General features: G+C 38.1%; 1 protein-coding gene across 4 annotated transcripts; it reads left to right on the forward strand.

Annotated features, from left to right (window-relative positions):
• The first annotated feature begins 866 nt into the window (after window positions 1-866).
• LOC104217689 (protein trichome birefringence-like 33) lies at window positions 867-12703 on the forward strand. 4 transcript variants are annotated; one of them, XM_070174070.1, is made up of 6 exons: window positions 867-1087; window positions 2233-2413; window positions 11389-11560; window positions 11650-11849; window positions 11944-12070; window positions 12175-12286. In XM_070174070.1, the coding sequence occupies exons 1-6, from the start codon at window positions 925-927 to the stop codon at window positions 12193-12195; spliced, it is 864 nt and encodes a 287-aa protein (XP_070030171.1). In that variant the 5' UTR covers window positions 867-924; the 3' UTR covers window positions 12196-12286. The 4 variants fall into 4 exon arrangements, with proteins under 4 accessions (XP_070030171.1, XP_009766297.1, XP_070030170.1 ...); XM_009767995.2 differs by having other exon boundaries at window positions 868-1087; window positions 11944-12105; window positions 12175-12695; XM_070174069.1 differs by lacking the exons at window positions 867-1087; window positions 2233-2413 and adding exons at window positions 10509-10816; window positions 11124-11226 and having other exon boundaries at window positions 11944-12105; window positions 12175-12703.
• The last annotated feature ends 7774 nt before the right edge of the window (window positions 12704-20477 follow it).

The following is a 20477-nucleotide window of genomic DNA, read 5'->3' on the forward strand; positions in this document are numbered from 1 at the left end:
TTACGAGGTAATCCATAACTATGTGTATTAAAATTGAATAGCACAAAGACAAATTAAAATTTCAAATAGAAAATTCATATGTATTTGATTTAATGAAATACATATATAGAATTAATATTTCTATAAAAAAAATTATAGCACCTTTGATTAAAAAGAGAAAAAATGTTTTTGAAACATGTATTTTTCAAAGCCATTAAATAAGAAATGACCAAAAGTTACTTCATAAAATGTATTTGTTATTAGTAATATTACATTTTGAACATGTAATTAGGTATTTAATTTGTAAGTTGTAAGAATTTATAATGTCTACCACATGATATAGGAATTTCGCACATTGTTTTTAAATTTTCTCTTGTTCCACTTTAAATATTTAAAGTTTAATTAGTTAGACGGGTATTCCTTTACGTAGAATGTTGGGCAAAATACAAAATTGGCTGCTCGACCGAAACTAACTGCATTTTCTAGCCAAAAATTATATAAAATATGTATATTCTTATATATAATATAATATAATATATATATATATATATATATATATATATATATATATATATATATATATATATATATTATCAGCTATTATTTTTTAAAGCGATTAAAAATATTTATTTCTCTAGCATTTTATGTATAAAGAATTTAATTGTTTAATTCAAAATGATATATTGATACAATATTTTCATAATATGAGTGTTTATGTGTTTGATTTTAAAATAGATGTTTGAGTCATATATGTCACATGAATATTTAGCGTAATTATATTTACCTTTATTTTTTTTATGGAACTAGCTTCAAAAGAGAAATTTCAGTAAAACAATATTTGTGCACATGAATTCGGTGGGTGGCATACTGGCGTAAATCTTTTCCCGTTACTAATTAAAACCACGAAAAAGGACATAGAAACAGCCAGCCAAAGGCTCCACACAAATGAAGTCACCTCCCTCTTCATCTCCTTCTTCCTCTCTTCTTCTCAGAAAAACTCGTCTAATTTCTCCTTTTCTATTCACTTTATTAGCCTTCATCCTCTTCATTGCTGTTATTCTTTACAGTGAAGTCTTCAGCCAATGTCATACCAAACTCTCAAGAATCAGTAAGTAATTCAAGCCCTTCGCCTTAATCCCTTTTCTCTTTTATATTTAATCTAAGGCTTAGAAGTGTTGTCATTGTATTAATGAATTTAACTTAATGTAAAAGATTTTACATCCTTATCGTGTTATTTACCTTATTTTTCAGCTATTAATTATTGCTATATATTATAGACAATTATCCGTAGTTACTCCTTCTGGTCCAAAATAAGTGATTTTTTGAATATTTTCACACAGATTAAGAAAATCACCTTTTAACATTAAATATCAATAAAAATGACCATACTATCATTTGCTATTCATTTTGGGATTTGAGATGTGATTATTCTCAACTCTCACTAAACATTTAATGAAGCAAATGGAAGACGCAACGGCAGAACATTCATGATTAGCAATGATCTCAATATGTCAGATGAAGCAACGCTTGAAAAATGATTTCAAATTTTCAGAAAGAATCTCAATTTGCCTAGAATTTTAGTTTTAAATATCAACAAAATATAAAATGGAGCCAAAAATTTCAACATTTCACACCAAGAATTCTCTTACAAAAGAAGGTTTAATTTTCTAAAATGATGAAATAAGCATGGCTACAACACAAAATAATCAAAACTTGAATCTAATATTGTATAATCTGATGTAAACTGTGAGTATGTCATAGTTGAAGAGTAATAGAACTAGAGAAGTGGAAACGTGAATCTGATCATATGGAAGAATTCAATTGCATTGGAAATAAACACTCTAATAACACATATTCCAACAATATTTATTCCAGGGGCAATATAGGGAAAAAATATTAATGTTCTCTTAAAATCTGTAAAAATCATTTATTTTGGATCAAAAAAAATACTAGAAAATCACTTATTTTGTTTCGGAGGGAGTATCTTTTAGACAATGACAGAACCACATGCAATGAACTTCATCGGAGAGATAGGATAAAATGTTGTTTTTTCATAAATAAATTTTTGAATTCCTTTGACACGCATAAATGCATTTTCAAATCTCAAGTGTGACAGTTACATATTATTTTGAACTCTCCAATAAGAATTGCTGGGTAAATGAATCTATAGAAATTAAATTCTGTGCACGGTGAACTGTGTTTTGAATTATTTTGTGGTGCCGGTAGTGAAAAAAAAGTTGCCATTTGCTATAGGAGAAAGAGAAGAAGGGTGTGATGTGTTCAAAGGAAGGTGGGTTTGGGAAAAGGGCGGACCTTTATACGAGGAATACGAGTGTCCTTACATACAACCACAGTTAACTTGCCAACAACATGGTCGTCCAGACAAAGACTATCTGCATTGGAGATGGCAACCTCATGCTTGCTCTCTTCCTAGGTAACCCACTTTGTTTCTGCCAATTTATTATTAAATTTATTGTTTCGTTTGAATATTATAAACTACTGATCTTGACCAACATCCCATTTAGTTAAATCTAAATTCTCAATCTCGAGACCTATGTCCCGCTATTGTAGTCTTTTTATCGACCAAGTTAATTAAAGGTTAAAAAAAAATTATTGGCTAGATGTAACTTAAAAAATAATCTATAAGGTCAAGGAGAGATTAGTAGGAGTAAGGGTGTAGTTTAGGGGTTAGTAGTAATGTTTGAATATTTTTTCTAATTTTTCTAAGTTTTCTAAGTTTTACAATAGAAAAAGTTATCCTATATATAGCTACGCTGGAAGAGGTCCCGATAAAATAGGAGGGGAGCGAAAGAGTTAACCAAAACCCAGACGGTATAAGAAGTCACACTAGCTAGTAGCATATAGTCATTTTTTTTTATAACAATATCCTTATATAATAACACTTTACTATAAAAGTTAAGTTTTTTCGGAACCAAATTTCATGTTCTGTTATAATATATGTTTTTTATAACATCAATTCTCTATAACATTCAAAAATATCTGGAACACTCGAATCTGTTATAGAGAGGTTTGACTGTATTATATTAAGTTAGATTCGTTTACGTGTTTGTGCAATAAGTCATTAGGAGTCAACCTGAACTCTGCTAGTGACTCCCAACTTTGTTGACTACATCCTAATAACGTATAACTATTTATTGTTTACTTCAACCGCTCTATCTGCAATTGCCAAAACGTTGTACCATTGACTCATTGTTCAGTGTTGGTCTTGTTCCTAGACCTGGGCGGTGCCCATTCTAAGCAGTAGCTCTGATCAAATTCGGCCTTTACGTGATCTTCATTATATTCTTTTAACTCTTTACTTTTTTAACTTAGTAAATTTTAATACTAATCAGGGAGAAGGATTCACTTCTTTACTCTTTCAAATTGAGCAACTTCACCCTTTATTAAATTATTTGTCCAATATTTATATACCTGTTTGACAAAAAAAAGTGTTGAAGCTTTTAGCTAAACTAATTAATGATGAAATACAAGATGAAAGGTAAATCTTAGCCAAACATAATTGACTCTAAATCCAAACACATTAAATATCACAATCGAAAGAGGCCAAGTTTATATATGATTTCTTAAGATATTTGACAGACATCATATGTAAATAAGAAGGTTACATCTTTAACATGACCGTACTTATAAGAACAAATTAAAGAGGGAAAAGAGGGAAAGTTGCTGATAACTAAGAGATCTATCTTTGTTGATTAAATAATGATGATTATAAACAGTTGTAGCCGAATCTGGGTTGGGGTTTGTTGTTGATGACCTCCTCTTGTTCCCCTCTTTGATATATTGTTCCTCTCCTTTTTTGGAATCGGATCGAGCCGTCAGAAGGCCTGCACAACAACGCATACGTCGTATTACCCGGGCAAGCGAAAAAGAGTGTAGTCATATATATATACATATATATATATATATATATATATATATATATATATATATTATCAACATTCTCCTTTATCCAACGGTCTTTACCCAACGAACCCTCTCATGTTGGTAATATATATATATATATATATATATATATATATACACACTCCTTTTCGCTTGCCCTGGGTAGTACGATGTATGCGTTGTTGCGCAAGCCTTCTGACGGCTCGATCTCGACAACGGCCGAGGTGGTCGCCGCTGTTACGCCTTGTGGGTACGACTACGGCTTGGTCAACCCCTTGTCGTTCCTTTTAAAGACAACCATCTTGTGGTCAGTTTTGACCAATACAGTTAGTCCCTACGCCAGTCGGGGTCGTCTTTTTGCGAATTCGATGGGCGGATTCTGTTGATTCAAAAGTTAGGAGAAATCTGAACATTATGCGCGGAACGAGGTCTTCATGGCGACATGACGCTTCAGGAGTCTCAATGGATCGTTATGTCAGTTCAAAGTTGAACCGTTGCATCAAGTTATGATAAATAAATGTGTCATCATGGCGCACGTTTTCCAGGCACCGTATCGTTTCTTGTGCCCTCTCAGTTTTTTGATTGGCGGCTCTTGGGTTTCCCGCTCAGGACATTTGCATTCCTATAAATAAGGGGAATCTTTCATTTGAGTGTTATGCTTTTCAATTTACCTAAGAGAATTTTACAAACTCCTACATTCTTCAGGGTTTCATACTTCTGCTTTCGTCAGAATTTGACGTGGTCATTCTCCCTTTTCTTTCATCATTCTTGTTTATTTCGATCGACAGAAAAATGGTTGGTACTTATTCTCAGACTGATAGATTTGTTAAAGCTCCAGTGCCGAAAAATGGTGTGCCCCTTCTTGAAGAGGGAATGGAGGTGGAGGAAGACGAGAGGTTTCTGACAATGGATGAGATAGTTCCCCGCCCGGGGAAGATGAGGACAGATTTTAATAGTCCTGCCAAAGACGAGCCAGATCCTGTCCCTTCCACTATGGATGGAGCGGCGATTACGGCGCTCAAGTCCAAGTGGGCAATCCCTGCTCCGATAGGGGAGGACATTGTACATCTGCATCGCCCGGGGTACTGCGCATTTTACGTGTACCCCTTTGTCATCGGGTACACAATTCCTCTTCCCTCTCTATTGGTAGACTTTTGTTGCTTCTATGAAGTGCGCCCGACCCAGCTTTCTTCGTACGTTTGCAAACTCTTCCTCATGCTTATCAAGTACGCGGAGCTTGCCGTACGAGGAATTTCTTTGAGGCATATGCTTCACATATTTGCCCCTCATTTTCTTCGGGGTTCAATTATCCATATGCTCCATCGAGGAAACAAGAGTTTAGTGGTGAATATAGACGATAAGGACAATCGCCGCTTTTGGGAAAGCTACTTCTATGTGCGGATTGAACACCTTGTGGCAGACTCGGCAGGGTTCCCAGAGACGTGGAATTTCGCTCGTGAGTTTTCCTTTATTTATTTTGTGATTTCTCTTAAGGCGATTGCCGATCGTTCTCCTTCAGGTGATATAGCTATGGAATTATTTTTGCTTTTGCCGCCGTAAGACTACCTCCCCCGCTAGTTAACGATATCCATGAGTGGGTGGGCGCAATTCTCCCCCATACAATGGGGATTCGTGAGTGGGCGTCCTTCCATGAGAAGTATGGGCGTAAGCCTCTCACCGGTGAGTCAGCCCGCTGCAGTTTTTCTTTACTCTTTACCTCATGGTTTAACCTTATCGTTATATGATCGTCTTTCTTTGTTGACAGGGAGAGTGCGAAGGACGAGGGCTCCTCTACACGCATTCCGTCAACTGGCACCCCCTGCCCGGCCTATGCCGAGGGCCGCTATCCGACCTGTGCCGAGAGCTATTACCCAATCTATGTCTGCGGCCGGAGTTGCGTGAACGGAGGCTACTCCTCAACCAGAGACTCTGATTCCTACTGCCCTTTCAACGGGCGAATCTTCCCGAGTCGGTAGTGGAGATTCCCCGTCGAAAAGACGACGAGTGGTGTTGGAAGTGGCTCTTCAAGCCGAAACATCCTTGAGGGGCGACATTGCTTTGGCGTTGCTCAAAACCGGCAGTGGTGCCAACCTGGCCGCAGAGGCTACGCCTGTTGTGAGCGGTCAACAAGCTAATATGGCGGAGAGATGGAGTACCGAGGTTGCCATTGCTGTCTTGGGCGGCCCTTCGACATCCCGATCGAACCGCACTTCTTCTTCGGTTGAAGAGAGGGGAAAAGGCGTTATGGTTGATGATTACGAGTCTGACCCTGACCTCGATCCTGATCGACATCCCGATCTTGTCCCCTATACAATGGGGATTCGTGAGTGGGCGTCCTTCCATGAGAAGTATGGGCGTAAGCCTCTCACCGGTGAGTCAGCCCGCTGCAGTTTTTCTTTACTCTTTACCTCATGGTTTAACCTTATCGTTATATGATCGTCTTTCTTTGTTGACAGGGAGAGTGCGAAGGACGAGGGCTCCTCTACACGCATTCCGTCAACTGGCACCCCCTGCCCGGCCTATGCCGAGGGCCGCTATCCGACCTGTGCCGAGAGCTATTACCCAATCCGTGTCTGCGGTCGGAGTCGTGTGCGCGGAGGCTACTCCTCAACCAGATACTCCGATTCCTGCTGCCCGTTCAACAGGCGAATCTTCCCGAGTCGGTAGTGGAGAGTCCCCGTCGAAGAGACGACGGGTGGTGTTGGAAGTGGCTCCTCAAGCTGAAACATCTTCGAGGGGCGACATTGCCTTGGCGGTGCTCGAAACCAGCGGTGGTGCCAACCTAGCCGCAGAGGCTACGTCTGTTGTGAGCGGTCAACAGGCTAATATGGCGGAGAGATGGTGTACCGAGGCTGTCGTTGCTGTCTTAGGTAGCCCTTCGACATCTCGATCAAACCACGCTTCTTCTTCGGTAGAAGAGAGGGGAAAAAGGCATTATGGTTGATGATTACGAGTCTGACTCCGACCTCGATCCTAACGATGGTAGGATGTTTGATGAGTGCTTTACCCGAACTGTAGTAAGAGCGGGAGGTCCTTCCCGAATAATCGAAATTCTATCGGAACTCAACCTTCTACTAGACACGGTGGTTTTATGTCGCAGTTCGACCTTCTATGCTCTGTCGCTGAAAGTGGAGCTCTTTAGGATGTCAGCGACACCGAATTGTCAGTGGTGTGGCCGCGATGGGTTTAAGGGTGAGTTCCTCTTCTTTGTTAGTTTTTCTTCTCTTCTTCCTTTTTTTTACCTTGGTCTTTATCGACTCCTATCCTCTTTTGTTTTTAGTCTTACATGCTGGAGATCGAGAGTGCCTGTAGGGCCGAGACTCGGCCCAAGATTTTTTTGAAGATGCTTGAAAAGTATCAGCGGTATTGCAACAAATACCGTGAGATGCACTAACGGCTCAAGGCGGGTACTGGCACCCAATACATCAGGGAGGAGTTGGAGAAAAGGGATCAGGGGCTGATGTAGTCCATTCGCAGATGCAGTGAGCTCGAGGAGCTTCTCCGTGCCAAGGACGAAAAGCTTGAGTTAGGAAAGGGGGTCGCTGCTGAGTGCGAGCATCTTCAGGTGAAGGTGCTGTCGTTGCAAGTCAAACTTGAGCAGAATGCCGCCAGAGTCGAAACTTTGAGTGCGGAATGGATGGTGAAGTTGGCCGAGATGGAGACGAAAGTGGACGAGACGGAAAACGTCGAGAATGCTCGAACGTCGACTTTGGCAAGAGCGGCGGAGCTAGAGGACACTATCCGCGTCTTCCAATCTGAGAGGGCAACGACCACGCTGAGGGTGGCGCGGCTCGAGGAGCATATTGGTGAAATTGTCCGGGAGGCTTTGAGCCTAGGAGACCGAGTCATGGCACTCGAAACCGAGATGGCGCAATTGTTGGCTCAAGTTGAATCCGTCGTTGTCGTTGTTCCTCGCCACTTGTGTGAGCTGTGGGTCCATGCCAAAGCCCAACAAGATATATACAAGGGTTTGTGGGAGGCATACAGTGTTTCTGAGGCTGCCTTTGAAGAAGTTCGAGCGAAGGCACGCGAGGCTCGCGCCAATTGCGGCTACGATCCTGCGACACCGGAGGTTGGCGAGGATTCTAATGTTGAGGATGGCTTTCCTGAAGACAATGATGGGGAGGACGGCGGTGATTACGCCGAGTGAAAAGTTGCTGCAGCTTTCATAGTTTTTAGTTTATTTTTTTTGTTTGGTTTGTTGTTTCTTCCTCTTTTTTGGGGGGGGTGGGGGGTGGGGGGGTTGTTTCGGCCTTTTGTAAGGTGCGGCTGTTGCGCACGTGTATTTAAATAAAACAATTGCTTCGCCTTTGTTTGCGTACCATTTGATTTTTTTTTGTCCCTCCCGTTTGTTATATTTCTCTTTTTGGCGTAGGCCTTCAAATTTCTTTGTGAGGAGTCCCTGATCCTTTTAACTGGGAAACGACCTTGTGCTGATCGGGTAGGATTCTGTCGTATGAGTCCGAATGAAGTCATTTTGGGTTTTACCAGTTCGCGCGAGATTAACTTCATGCTCGTTAGTTCAGGCGAGAAGGGGTCAAATTGAGATTCGCCACCTTGGGCGAGGTCAAGCTCTAACTTATGTTTGGATAAGTTACAACTTGGGGTCTCCGTTTTAGGCGAAGTCGATTTCTGACTTAAATTTTAACGAGTTCAAACTTGGAGTCACCATTTTGGGCGAAGTCAATTTCTGACTTAAATTTGAACGAGTTCGAACTTGGAGTCGCCGTTTTGGGCGAAGTCAATTTTTGACTTAAATTGGAACGAGTACGGACCTTTTCTTTTAGCGATGGCCGTTGGCCTTAGGGGTGTTATTTCGAGCAAGGTCGAAATAGTAACCCGTTGTAATTCGAGCGAGGTCGAACCTTTCTTTTCGCGATTGTCGTATGCCGTGGGGGTGTTATTTCGAGTAAGATCGAAATAGTAACCCGTTGTAATTCCAGCGGGATCGAATCTCTCTTTTGGGAATGGCCGTTAGCCGTAGGGGTGTTATTTCGAGCAAGGTTGAAATAGTAACCTGTTGTAATTCGAGTGAGGTCGAACCTCTCTTTTGGCGATGGCCGTTGGCCATAGGGGTGTTATTTCGAGCAAGGTCAAAATAGTAACCCGTTGTAATTCGAGAGAGGTTGAACCTTTCTTTTGGCGATGGCCGTTGGCCGTAGGGGTGTTATTTCGAGCAAAGTCAAAATATTAACCCGTTGTAATTCGAGCGAGGTTGAACCTCTCTTTTGGCGATGGCCGTTGGCCGTAGGGGTGTTATTTCAAGCAAGGTCAAAATAGTAACCCGTTGTAATTCGAGCGAGGTCTAACCTTTCTTTTGGCGATGGTCGTTGGCCGTAGGGATGTTATTTCGAGCAAGGTCGAAATAGTAACCCGTTGTATCATTATTATTATGTATTATTTTTTTTGGAGCATTACACATCGCCATACTGTTTATGCATGCGTCAGGGCGAGCCCCTGTGTGCTCGGCTTTGTTTTTACTGGAGAATACTGGGTGTTCCCTGGGCGAGTCCCAGTTTGCTTAATTTTACTTTCATTGGAGAATACTGTACATTTCCTAGGTTAGTCCCAGTTTGCTTAATTTAGCTTTCATTGGAGAAGTATTAGTACCCGCGCGGATGCGCGGACGCGCGGACACTAATCTTGTCAAATATTTAAGTTATTTGGATTGTATGTAAATAATATTAAAATTTACACTTTCTCAGTAAATATAGATAATCATTGGATATTATCTATTTTTCTTTTTTGATACCATTCTTGCCGGTGTCATTGGATCCTAAAAATAATCAGGAAGCAAAATAATAACTCATATTTATGGCAAAACAATCAAGTGTTGAAACAATGAATTACTCTTTGGATAAGACTTAACTCTTTTATTAGTACTTGAATTCTTATTTGGTGTGTTGATATCTCTTAAAAAATATTTCTTTCTTAAAATTTCAATTTCTAAAATATTATTTTTCAATAATAATTATTTTTATAATAATGTAATTGAAAATATTATTCTTAATTCAAAACTCATTTTAGTTGGCTATCTAAAAATATAAAAAATTCTTTAGCTAGTGAATTTTTTTCTCCATTTTGATATTTGACATTAACCATGTTAAATATCTGAGTTATTTGAGTTATATGTAAATAACCTTAACATTTAAACCTTCTAAATAATTATAGTTAATCGTCAGATATTAATTAAGAAACACTACATGAAAAAATACTAACATTTTCTCAATTCTCGTAGTGATGGTTTTATTTGGCACTATTCTTATAGATGTCATTGGAACCTAAAAATAGCCACATAGTGAAATAATAACTCATATTTATGGCAAAGCACAACGGCTGACATGATATAAACGATTCTTTGATTACGACATGACTGTTATACTACGACTTGAACTCTTATTTGGTATGATTTTATCTTTCAAAAAATATTTCTATTTTGAAATTTCAATTTCTAATTTTATATATATATTATAATAATGATGAGATACATGATGAAAGGTAAATCTTAGCCAATCATAATTGACTATAAATCCAAACGCAATAAATATCACAATCGAAGGAGGCCAAGTTTATGTACGATTTCTTAAGATGATTGACATACATCAAATGTAAATAAGAAGCTTACATCTTTAACATGTCTGCACCGTACTTGTAAGAACAAAGAGGGAAAAGAGGGAAAGTTGTTGATAACTAAGAGATCTATCTTTGTTGATTAGATAATGATGATTATAAGTTGGGGTTTGTTGTTGATGACCTCCTCTTGTTCCCCTCTTTGATATATTGTTCCTCTCCTTTTGTGGAATCGGATCCCCTTTTCTTGCCTTCTCCTTTCACATATATATATATATATATATATATTATTAACATTCCCCTTTATCCAACGGTCTTTATCCAACGGACCCTCTCATGACTACACTCCTTCTCGCTTGCCCAGGTAATACGACGTATGCGTTGTCGTGCAGGCCTTCTGACGACCCGATCTCGACAGCGGCCGAGGTGGTCGCCGCTGTTACGCCCCGTGGGTACGACTACGGCTTAGTCGACCCCTTGTCGTTCCTTTAAGGACAACCATCTTGTGGTCAGATTTTGGCCCATACAATACCCCGCCATTAGGACATGTTCTCTTTTTTTGTCATTGATCGCGCAATTAAGAAGCTTAAACACAAGAGTAGATTTAAACCATAATCAAAAGTTGATGAGTAAATTTGGACTTCTTTTTCTCGCATAATTTGGACTCATAGACACCACCCATTTCACATCGGAAGCCCTTACCGGAGATGATTTGCTAACATCAAGGTTATGAATGGACCAAAACTTTAAGAGAAGGAAAAAATTTGAATTCTGGTAAGTACAAGGCCAAATTTAGACATTTTCCCTACTAATAAACTTTTGTAAATGCTATATTCTATTGTTTCCATAAAATCATTGTAAAGATGGCTGAGCGTTATTAATTTTTTGGCAACAATGGCCATTTCTTGACATCTTTAATTATTGTGCAAATGGCAGTTTCAATGCAACATTAGTGCTGGAAAGCCTTAGAGGGAAGAGGATGTTATTCGTTGGCGATTCCTTGAACAGAGGACAATTTGTTTCCATGGTTTGCCTTCTCCAAAGAATAATTCCCGAGAATGCCAAATCCATGGAAACTTTTGGTTCCCTCACTGTTTTCACTGCAAAGGTGTTTACAAATTACAAGCATGTTGAACTTGTACATGAATTCTTATTCTGTGGATATATATACATTGATCTGATTAATTAATCTTGCAGGATTACAATGCAAAAATTGAGTATTACTGGGCACCATTTCTGCTAGAATCAAATGCCGATGATGCAGTCATACATAGGATTACTGATAGAATTGTCCGTAAAGGTTCAATAAATAAGCATGGTAAAAATTGGAAAGGAGCTGACATAATTGTGTTTAACACTTATCTTTGGTGGATGACCGGCATGCCATTCAAGATTTTGTAATTTCTTGGGCTCGCTTTTACCTTTTAGGTGTTCATATAGGGGTTGATATTGAATTTTTTTAAATTCATGTCCAGTGTTTAATTGATACAGGCAAAAAGGGTCTTTCAAGGATGATGTGAAAGATATGATTGAAGTGTCCACAGAGGATGCATATCGCATGGCAATGAAGAGTATGTTGAGATGGGTGAAGAGGAATATGGATCCAAAGAAAAATAGAGTATTTTTCACTAGCATGTCACCTTCTCATCATAAGTGAGTAACTTACATATATTCCTTAAATTTTAGATTTAAGTATAACATAAGGCTTTATCAATCTGGCAGGAGCATAGATTGGGGAGGTAAACCTGATAGGAATTGTTACAATGAAACTACAAAGATAGAGGATCCAAGTTACTGGGGATCAGATAGCAGCAAAAGCGTAATGCAAGTGATTGGAGAAGTATTTAGTAAATCAGAAGTGCCCATAATGTTTCTCAACATAACGCAGCTATCGAGTTACAGGAAAGATGCGCACACATCAATTTACAAGAAACAATGGAATCCATTGACACCAGAGCAACTAGCAAACCCTGTTAGCTATGCTGATTGTACACATTGGTGTTTGCCTGGGCTTCAAGATACTTGGAATGAACTTTTATTCGCAAAGTTGTTTTATCCTTGACACATTTGAAAATATTTTGAAGCCTACTTGTATTATACAATACTATGTGAAACAGTCTCTGTAATGTAGATATAATCTTGTGGCTATATAACATGTTTCAGCTACTTGAGAAAGCTCTTGCGCCTGCTACCCATTCAAATTTCAGAATGATGAAGATAGCATGCCTAATTTCAAAGTTAGGCTAAAAATGTATCACTTCACCTTTGATCATGATTGACAATATACTGTTTATACATAGACTCAACAGTCTTCTTTAAAACTTGCAGGTTGATTAATTAAGAAGAATGGAAACTACTCAATCGTTTGAAGAGCCTCAATATTATTAATAGGGGCTATATTTTATACAAGGATCATAATATTTTTATCCATTTTCTAACAGATAGGGGTAAGGATACATTAATAATTATAAAGGGAAAAGTCTCCTTGTTTTGAATTAATAGCTGCAATTGTAAAAGGAGGAATCCTCCTTTAGGATTGTATTAGCTGGTGGATTCAGATTGATCTTATCAATCATCAAGTCGAACAGAGTTAAGGTTTATGCCCCCTCCATCATGTAATCATTTTATATATTAATATACAATGTAGGGGTCCATTAAACCCCCAAAAACCACAGGCCGTTATAGCTTGGGTAGTAGGCTTTTGTTTGATTTAAAAAGAAAAAATACTGAGGATAGCATTAAAGGAAACCAAGATGACCTTCCTCAAGCCCAAATCCCAGTTCCTCTTATAAGATATTTTTACCTATTTATGTTACATTATGAGCTTAATTACCATTATTAGAGAGGTTCTTATTTAATTAAATATTCTATATATAATTACCAATGTATACAAAGTAGTATATTAGAATCCAATCTTTCCAATTTTAGGCTCAGATCATCCCCATTTTCTCTCTCCCTTTCTCTCTTTCCTCATTTTATGATTAAAGATGAACCAAACAATAGAAAACTACTGATATAGACTCCTAAGATTTAAACTACTTCTCTAATGAAAAATAAACATCGAGACTGAACTTTAACATTAACATACTCAGATAAATCCAAAAGAGCCAATATCATGCTTAATATCACATTACTGTATATGTAAAAGGGAGGAGAAAGAAATGGACCTTAATGTAAAGCTTTTATATTAATGATGAAATGTCAGCAACCTTTACAATGAACAGCTCGAAAAATGAATTACTGAAATGATAGCCGTTAAAAACTTCGAAGTTTGAATTCAAAAATTGGATATTGCGAAATTGTTATTTGTTTGGATTGGGTATTGCTGCAAAAGATTGAGAATGTTCTTTGAAGTTTATATCGCAATTTTGAGGGAGTTTGGTGAAGATTCGAGTTGGTTTAATTGGAATTTTAGATTGAAACTCGAAGAGAAAGGCATAAATAAATTGTATGTATTTTGTATGTCGTAATATATAAAATATATACAACTAACATAATTGTATGCAAGTTGTATAAAAATTTGTATGTGTTTGACTGGATTCTGTACGACAAAAAAGTTATATACAAATATAAGTTGTATGAAACTTGTATCTTTTGACCGAATTCTATATAATAAAAAAGTTGTATACAAGTTATATATAATGTATGTTGATCAAATTAATATATATTTTTTTTAAAAAAACTGTTGCTATTTTTGTAAATAGTAAAAGCTAGCTAAATTTGATAAATATGTAATGGCCCAATAGGTCGTTTTAAGTTTCAGATCCCCTTTTAATGATTTGAGGCCTCTCATAGCGCTCTTTGATGATTTATAACTTGCATGCATGGTCAGTATCAATTTCCGGAAAGTCTAAATGTGAATTTTTAAAGAAACTTGATTTTTGAACTTGAAAATGGCTAAAGTTGGCCACAGTCAACATTTATGGTAAACAACCTCGTATCGGTGTTTTGACGATTCTGATAGGTCCGTATGATAATTTTTAACTTGTACGCATATTTAGTTAGGGTCTTGTTTGACCCGAGGACGCGTTAGCGCATTATGTGAAAGTTAGAAATTTAAAGTATGAACTTTGAAGTTCTTGAGTTTGTTTCTTTGATTTTTGATTTTAGATGTTATTTTGATGATTTCAACTTACAAGAGAGTTCATATGTTGTTATTACACTTGTGTGAATGTTCGGATTCGAGTCCGGGAGACACGGGTGAGTTTCAAATAAGTTTCGCACCTTTTTGGCATAATTGGGAATTTCTGGCGATGCAGACCTCGCATTTGCGAGTGTCTGTTCGCAAATGCGAGCTTCGCATTTGCAAAGCTGGAAGGGACTGGACAACTTCACATTTGTGAAGTTCAGGTTGCTTTTGCGAGGTGGTATGGTATCACAATTGTGAGACTTGGGTCACATTTGTGACACTGGTGAGTGGTGGGACAACTTCGCTTTTGCGAAGCTTGGTTCGGTTTTGCAAGGGGTTAGTTCTTCCCAAATGCAAAGGTTTAGTCGTATTTCCGACATCTATGGCTCAGACACTGTTCACATTTGTAAATGTTGCAACTGTGAACAAGAGTTGGCAACTACGATATCTACAATTGGGTAAAAGGTTTGAATATCGGGGCTTAGCTCATGACACCCCCAGCCAGCCTTCCTCTACACCTACGCGATGCACAGGTCACAAACGCGAAGGCCACTGCCCTTATTCTTTGCCAACGTGATAACCTCATCGCGAACACGAAGAGAAAACATCACGTGCCACCAAAACACTTTCCGTGATCGTATTATCCCATCCGCGACCGCGATAAACATCAGAACACCAGAAACCAGCTGATCCAAAACAAGAGGAAATGGTCTGAAACCCATTCGAAACACACTTGAGACCTCCGGGACCCCGTCTAATCACATCAGCCAATTCCAAAACGTAACAAGTACCTACTCGACGCCTCAAATCACACAAAAGTAATATCAAACCCACGAATCATACACCAATTCAAGCTTGTGAACTATTTCAATTTTCTAAATTTTAAACTTATGCCGAACATGCCTAAACAACTCGGAATGACCCCCAAATTCCACAAACAAGTCATAAATCACCATATGAACCTATTCCAAGGTTCGGAATCACAAACACACATTGATAACCATAAAGTCAACTATGGTTCAAACCTATGAACTTTTAAGCCTTCAAATTACCAACTCTCGCCAATAAGAGCCAAAACAATCTAGGAACCCCTGAATTCGAATTCGGACATACGCCTAGTTCAAAATCACTATCCGGACCTAACGAAACTTTTAAAACTCCGATCCGAGGTAAATACACAAAAGTCAAACTTGGTTAACACCTCAAACTAAAGTTTCCAAACTAGGAACTAAGTGTTGCAATTCAATCTAAAACCTCCTCGAAATGAAACCAACCATCCCCAAAAGTCACATAACAACAAATACACATAGAGGAATCATTAAATAGAGGAACATGGCTCAAATATACAAAACAACCGATTGAGTCGTTACAGTAGAACTAGTTTATTTCATGTCTTATTTATTACATGCTCTAACATGTCCTGTGCCTCTATCTATTACATGTTATACGTGTCACATGCTTTACTTGATATATGCATTCACTTGATAGATGCTCTTACATATTGTTGAGGATCAATTTTGACCCTTCTTTTTTTTATTATTAATTTAATATGCTTTCTAATCAATAATAATGTAATAAAGCATATTCCGACTATTTATATTATTTTATTTCTAAAACTACCACATATTTTTATATAATAACAATGAAAATAGCTATTAATTTTAATTGTATGTTTATAATTATAGTACTAATATAATTTCTGAAGCTATATTCATAAATCACCTTTATTTCGAAATTAATTGACTAATCGCTATTTATAAAATTTTCCAGTATATATAATCGTGGATCATTAATAATGTTTTGTGTTAATTAAATTAATTATAATTAACTAAGTTTTAAAAACATAATGGGATATGCTTATTTTTAATTTTAATTGGCTATACGTGGCTCCCATGGAAGACAAGATGCGTGAAGCTAGGCTTAGATGGTTCGGGCATGTGAAGAGGAGAAGCCTGGATGCACCGGTGAGGAGGTGTGAACGGCTGGCCTTGAAGGGTATGAGGAGAGGGAGAGGGCGGCCTAAGAAATATTGGGGAGAAGTGATCAGGCAGGACATGGTGCGGATACAGATTTCCGAGGACATGACCCTTGATAGGAAGTTGTGGAGGTCGAGCACTAGGGTTGTAGGTTAGGAGATAGGAGGCTAGTGTGATAGTGTCTTGTTTTAGGCTGCTAGGGGCTTCAGTTGTGTTCTTAATACTTCTTTAGGATCGAAAGTTAGGCTATAGTATGTTTAGCAGCCTTGTATGTACATATTATTCCCTTGCGTATGCAATATTGTGCCTTTGTTGATGTTTAGTGTTAATACTTTGCTCTCTATTTTTCGGTTATTACGTTGCTGGTGTTATATGTTAGGATTCTTTTGCTGCTATTAATACATTGTTTCTTTCTTTCTTGTGCTGATGGTCTAACGGAAACAACCCCTATACTCCTCCGAAGTCGGAGTAAGGCCTGCGTACACACTAGCCTACCCAGACCCCACACATGAGACCTCACTGGGTTGTTGTTGTGTTAGCTTTACACCAAGTGAAAGGCACAAAAAATTTGGCCCAAAAACCTCCTGACCTGGTCCGAAATCCCTGGCCTAGATCCCCCTCTCCATCTCAGCGATCCGCGCCACCCTTGGTACGCCAATCCCTGTTGGCCACATCACCCGCTCATCCCCTCACAGAAGAAACACAATCCTATCCCTTGATTTACTCCTCATCAAACAGTCACCCTTTTTCACTTTAATTCATTTTCTTACTTCTCACCCATTTATCTTGGCTGCACGATGTCTACTAATTTAACGGCCCCTGAAATTATCTGTTTTATTATTTTTTCCCCTAAATATATGATCAACGGATTGCTTTTATCCAAACCCCAAATGCCTCTTTAACCTTAGGGTCAAAACCCTAATTCCCATTTCCTCCGGACATCCGCCCTTATTTCCCCTTCACTCTCTCTTCTCTCACCTCTATTAACCACTAAACCCTAATGGCGACCGGTTGTCCGTCATGGATCTCCCTTCTCTCTCCTCATTTCCCCCATAACCACCCGTCTCATGTTAGCTCTCCTCTCCCCCTCACCCTCTATCACATCTCTGAAGATCAACAGTGATCTTAGAAGCATTCACCAGAATTCCTTCGGTAACCCACGTGGAGATCTCAAAGATCTAGTGGCCGCGGGGGATTCCCCCGCATGAACCAGTAAACATCTTGCCTGCCCAGTTTGTTGCTCAATAGAAGGTCAGCAGCCTCCTTCACTTTCTCTCGTATCTTTTATCGGCACGCCTAGTAACATTAATACTCTAAATTAATGCATGCCTTGTGAAAGTGTCTCTGATCATGTTATGTTCTAATGTTCGATTCTATGACTGCATGAGGAATTATTTTGTTAAGTTTAAAGATTAGGGTAATGTCAGTTATATGTTCATAGATTTTGTCCTTAAATATCAATGTAGACCTCATGCCCTAAATCAGATGCGTGTTGATATTATCTTATGAGAGCTATGTCTGATCGTGTTATGCCCTATGTTTTAATACCATGTCTGCCTTAAGTTGTTTCAAAGGGCTCTCTGCTAAAGTTTAGGATTTGGTCAGTAGCAATTGTTTGCATATGGATTTTGTCCTTAAAAACTTATGTAGATGTCATGCCCCAGGCGATGGTATGTCTTATTGATCTTTACACAAAGACATGCTGTCAATTGCTTCCTGCTTGGTGGAGTTCTATTCTCTCGATTCTGATGTCTTAAACACTTGTTCTAGTAAGTCTGTGCATGTGAAGGATGAAGTGAGTGTAATATGTGATGGTCTAATTTGTTTGAGATATTAGAAGAAGCATATAGCCAAACCTGTATGAAGTATGAACCAATGTGAAGCATGCAACGAATTTATTCTTACTCCCCTACTGTTTTAAACCATGACTGCAGAATATTATTCTCTTTTATGCTCAAGAATTATATGAATCCATGGTATAGACAAACATTTCCTAGAAACTATGAATATAGGTTTGCTACTGACAATGTGAATCAGATTTGGAGTTGATAAATGAGTAAGTTTAAAAAGAACCTTTGCCTTGACTAACACCTAGGTCCTAAAAATGCTGGAATTTGTTAGAGTAAAGCACATATGACCGTTTGTGCTGAGATATGAACTTTTTTATTACTAGATATAAGAATTCTACCTCCCCGATTTCCTCCTCCCCTGTGAGTCTTAGTTATGCCAAAGGACTAATAAGCTACTATAATTGATTCTATCTTTGTGAAGCAGTAAGTAGATGAGCATGTCTCTGTTGTTTCCTTTAGGACAGTCCCTTTGCTATACATTTTCTGGGATCTAAACAATTCTTGAACAATACCACTAGTGCCAATAAGTTTCTATGATTGCCATGCAATACTCATCCATTCTATATCCTAGTCAGGCAATAGATTTTCAGATGATTTTGGTCATAGGTGTTACATTAATGCATTGTAGTGTTACATTTATGCGCTGTTTCATTACTGCATTTTTGCCTTCATCTATTCTTTTAATTAAATGAGCAATACTAATCAAAATCTTCTGCCCGGTTGCATGAACACTTGTTGGGCCAGCGGAGTTCGCTTTGAACTCTGGCCCAGTTCAAATGAACTGAGCTGCTACTGCTCTTGATTCTGGACCTGTTGATGTCTCTCATGTTTTGTTAAAATAGCACGGGCTAACCAGTTTTCGGATCGATCATTCAAAAATAACCAGCGTTTGTCAAGTCATTGAAAAATAACCACTATTTTGCTGCAACAGAGACCGGTTCAGCATAATATACTGGAGTTCAGTGCACCTGTGTATGAACTTCCAGCATATTATGCTGGACCGGTATACTTTGCTGGATCCAGTATAATATACTGGAGTTCCAGTATACTTTGCTGGAACTCCAGTATATTATACTGGATTTCCAGTATATTATGTATGAGTATTTTCCGAATTTTGAACAATATTTTCATTCGGATTTATCTTTACGTGAAAAGTGACTAAATTTCGATAACTTTTGAAATGTGACTATTTTTGAATGACCACTTGTAAATCTGACTATTTTTGAATTTCTCCCTCATGTTTTCTGATGGTCCGCTGGAGCTAATAGACCTCATTAAGTTATCAGCCACAAAAATGAAGAGTCTAGTTTTCTTGAACTTACCTTTCTCTGTAGATTTTTGTATATTCTTGTTTGTGATGAACTAACGATATTAGTGGATGCTTATTTATTTTCATTTGGTATGATTAATTACAAATTAACTTTAATACAACAACTCACGTAGGATAGAAATAAGCATGTTTAGATCAGCTTTCACATTTTATAAAACTTGTAACATTAAGAAGTAATGCATATTAGCTATTCACCTATGAATTTTTTACCAAATTTCCTCCAACGTTTTCTCGTCAAATATTTTTAGAATTGATTTCAAATAGATAAGGCAAAAGGTTTAAGCGCAATCGGCCAATTTTAGAAGGTTTGAAGTGGGCTAACGCTTTTAAAGAAAACATGCAGAGAAAATGTCGTAACGTCCCGGCCAGTCGTTTTGAGTATTATAGTCTCATTTTCCCATTTACTGCTTATTCTATGTTCGATTTTGTTAAATGACTTGTCGGGGTGGTTGGTTTGGTTTCGGGGATATTTCAGAATGAATTGGGACACTTAATCCTTATTTTGGATGCCTAAGTTGAAAGAGTTGATCGGATATTGACGTATGTGTAAACGACTCAAGAATGGAGTTTTGATGGTTCTGATAACTTAGTATGGTGATTTTGGACTTAGGAGTGTGTCCGGATATTGATTTGGAGGTCTGTTGGTTGTTTTGGCTTGGACTGGCAAAAGTTAGAAAAAGTTTGAGGTTTGGAAAGTTGGTATGTTTGACCAAGAGTTGACTTTATTGTTGCTGGTCTTG

The sequence above is a fragment of the Nicotiana sylvestris genome, chromosome 5 (assembly GCF_000393655.2).
Source record: "Nicotiana sylvestris chromosome 5, ASM39365v2, whole genome shotgun sequence".
Classification (NCBI taxonomy): domain Eukaryota; kingdom Viridiplantae; phylum Streptophyta; class Magnoliopsida; order Solanales; family Solanaceae; genus Nicotiana; species Nicotiana sylvestris.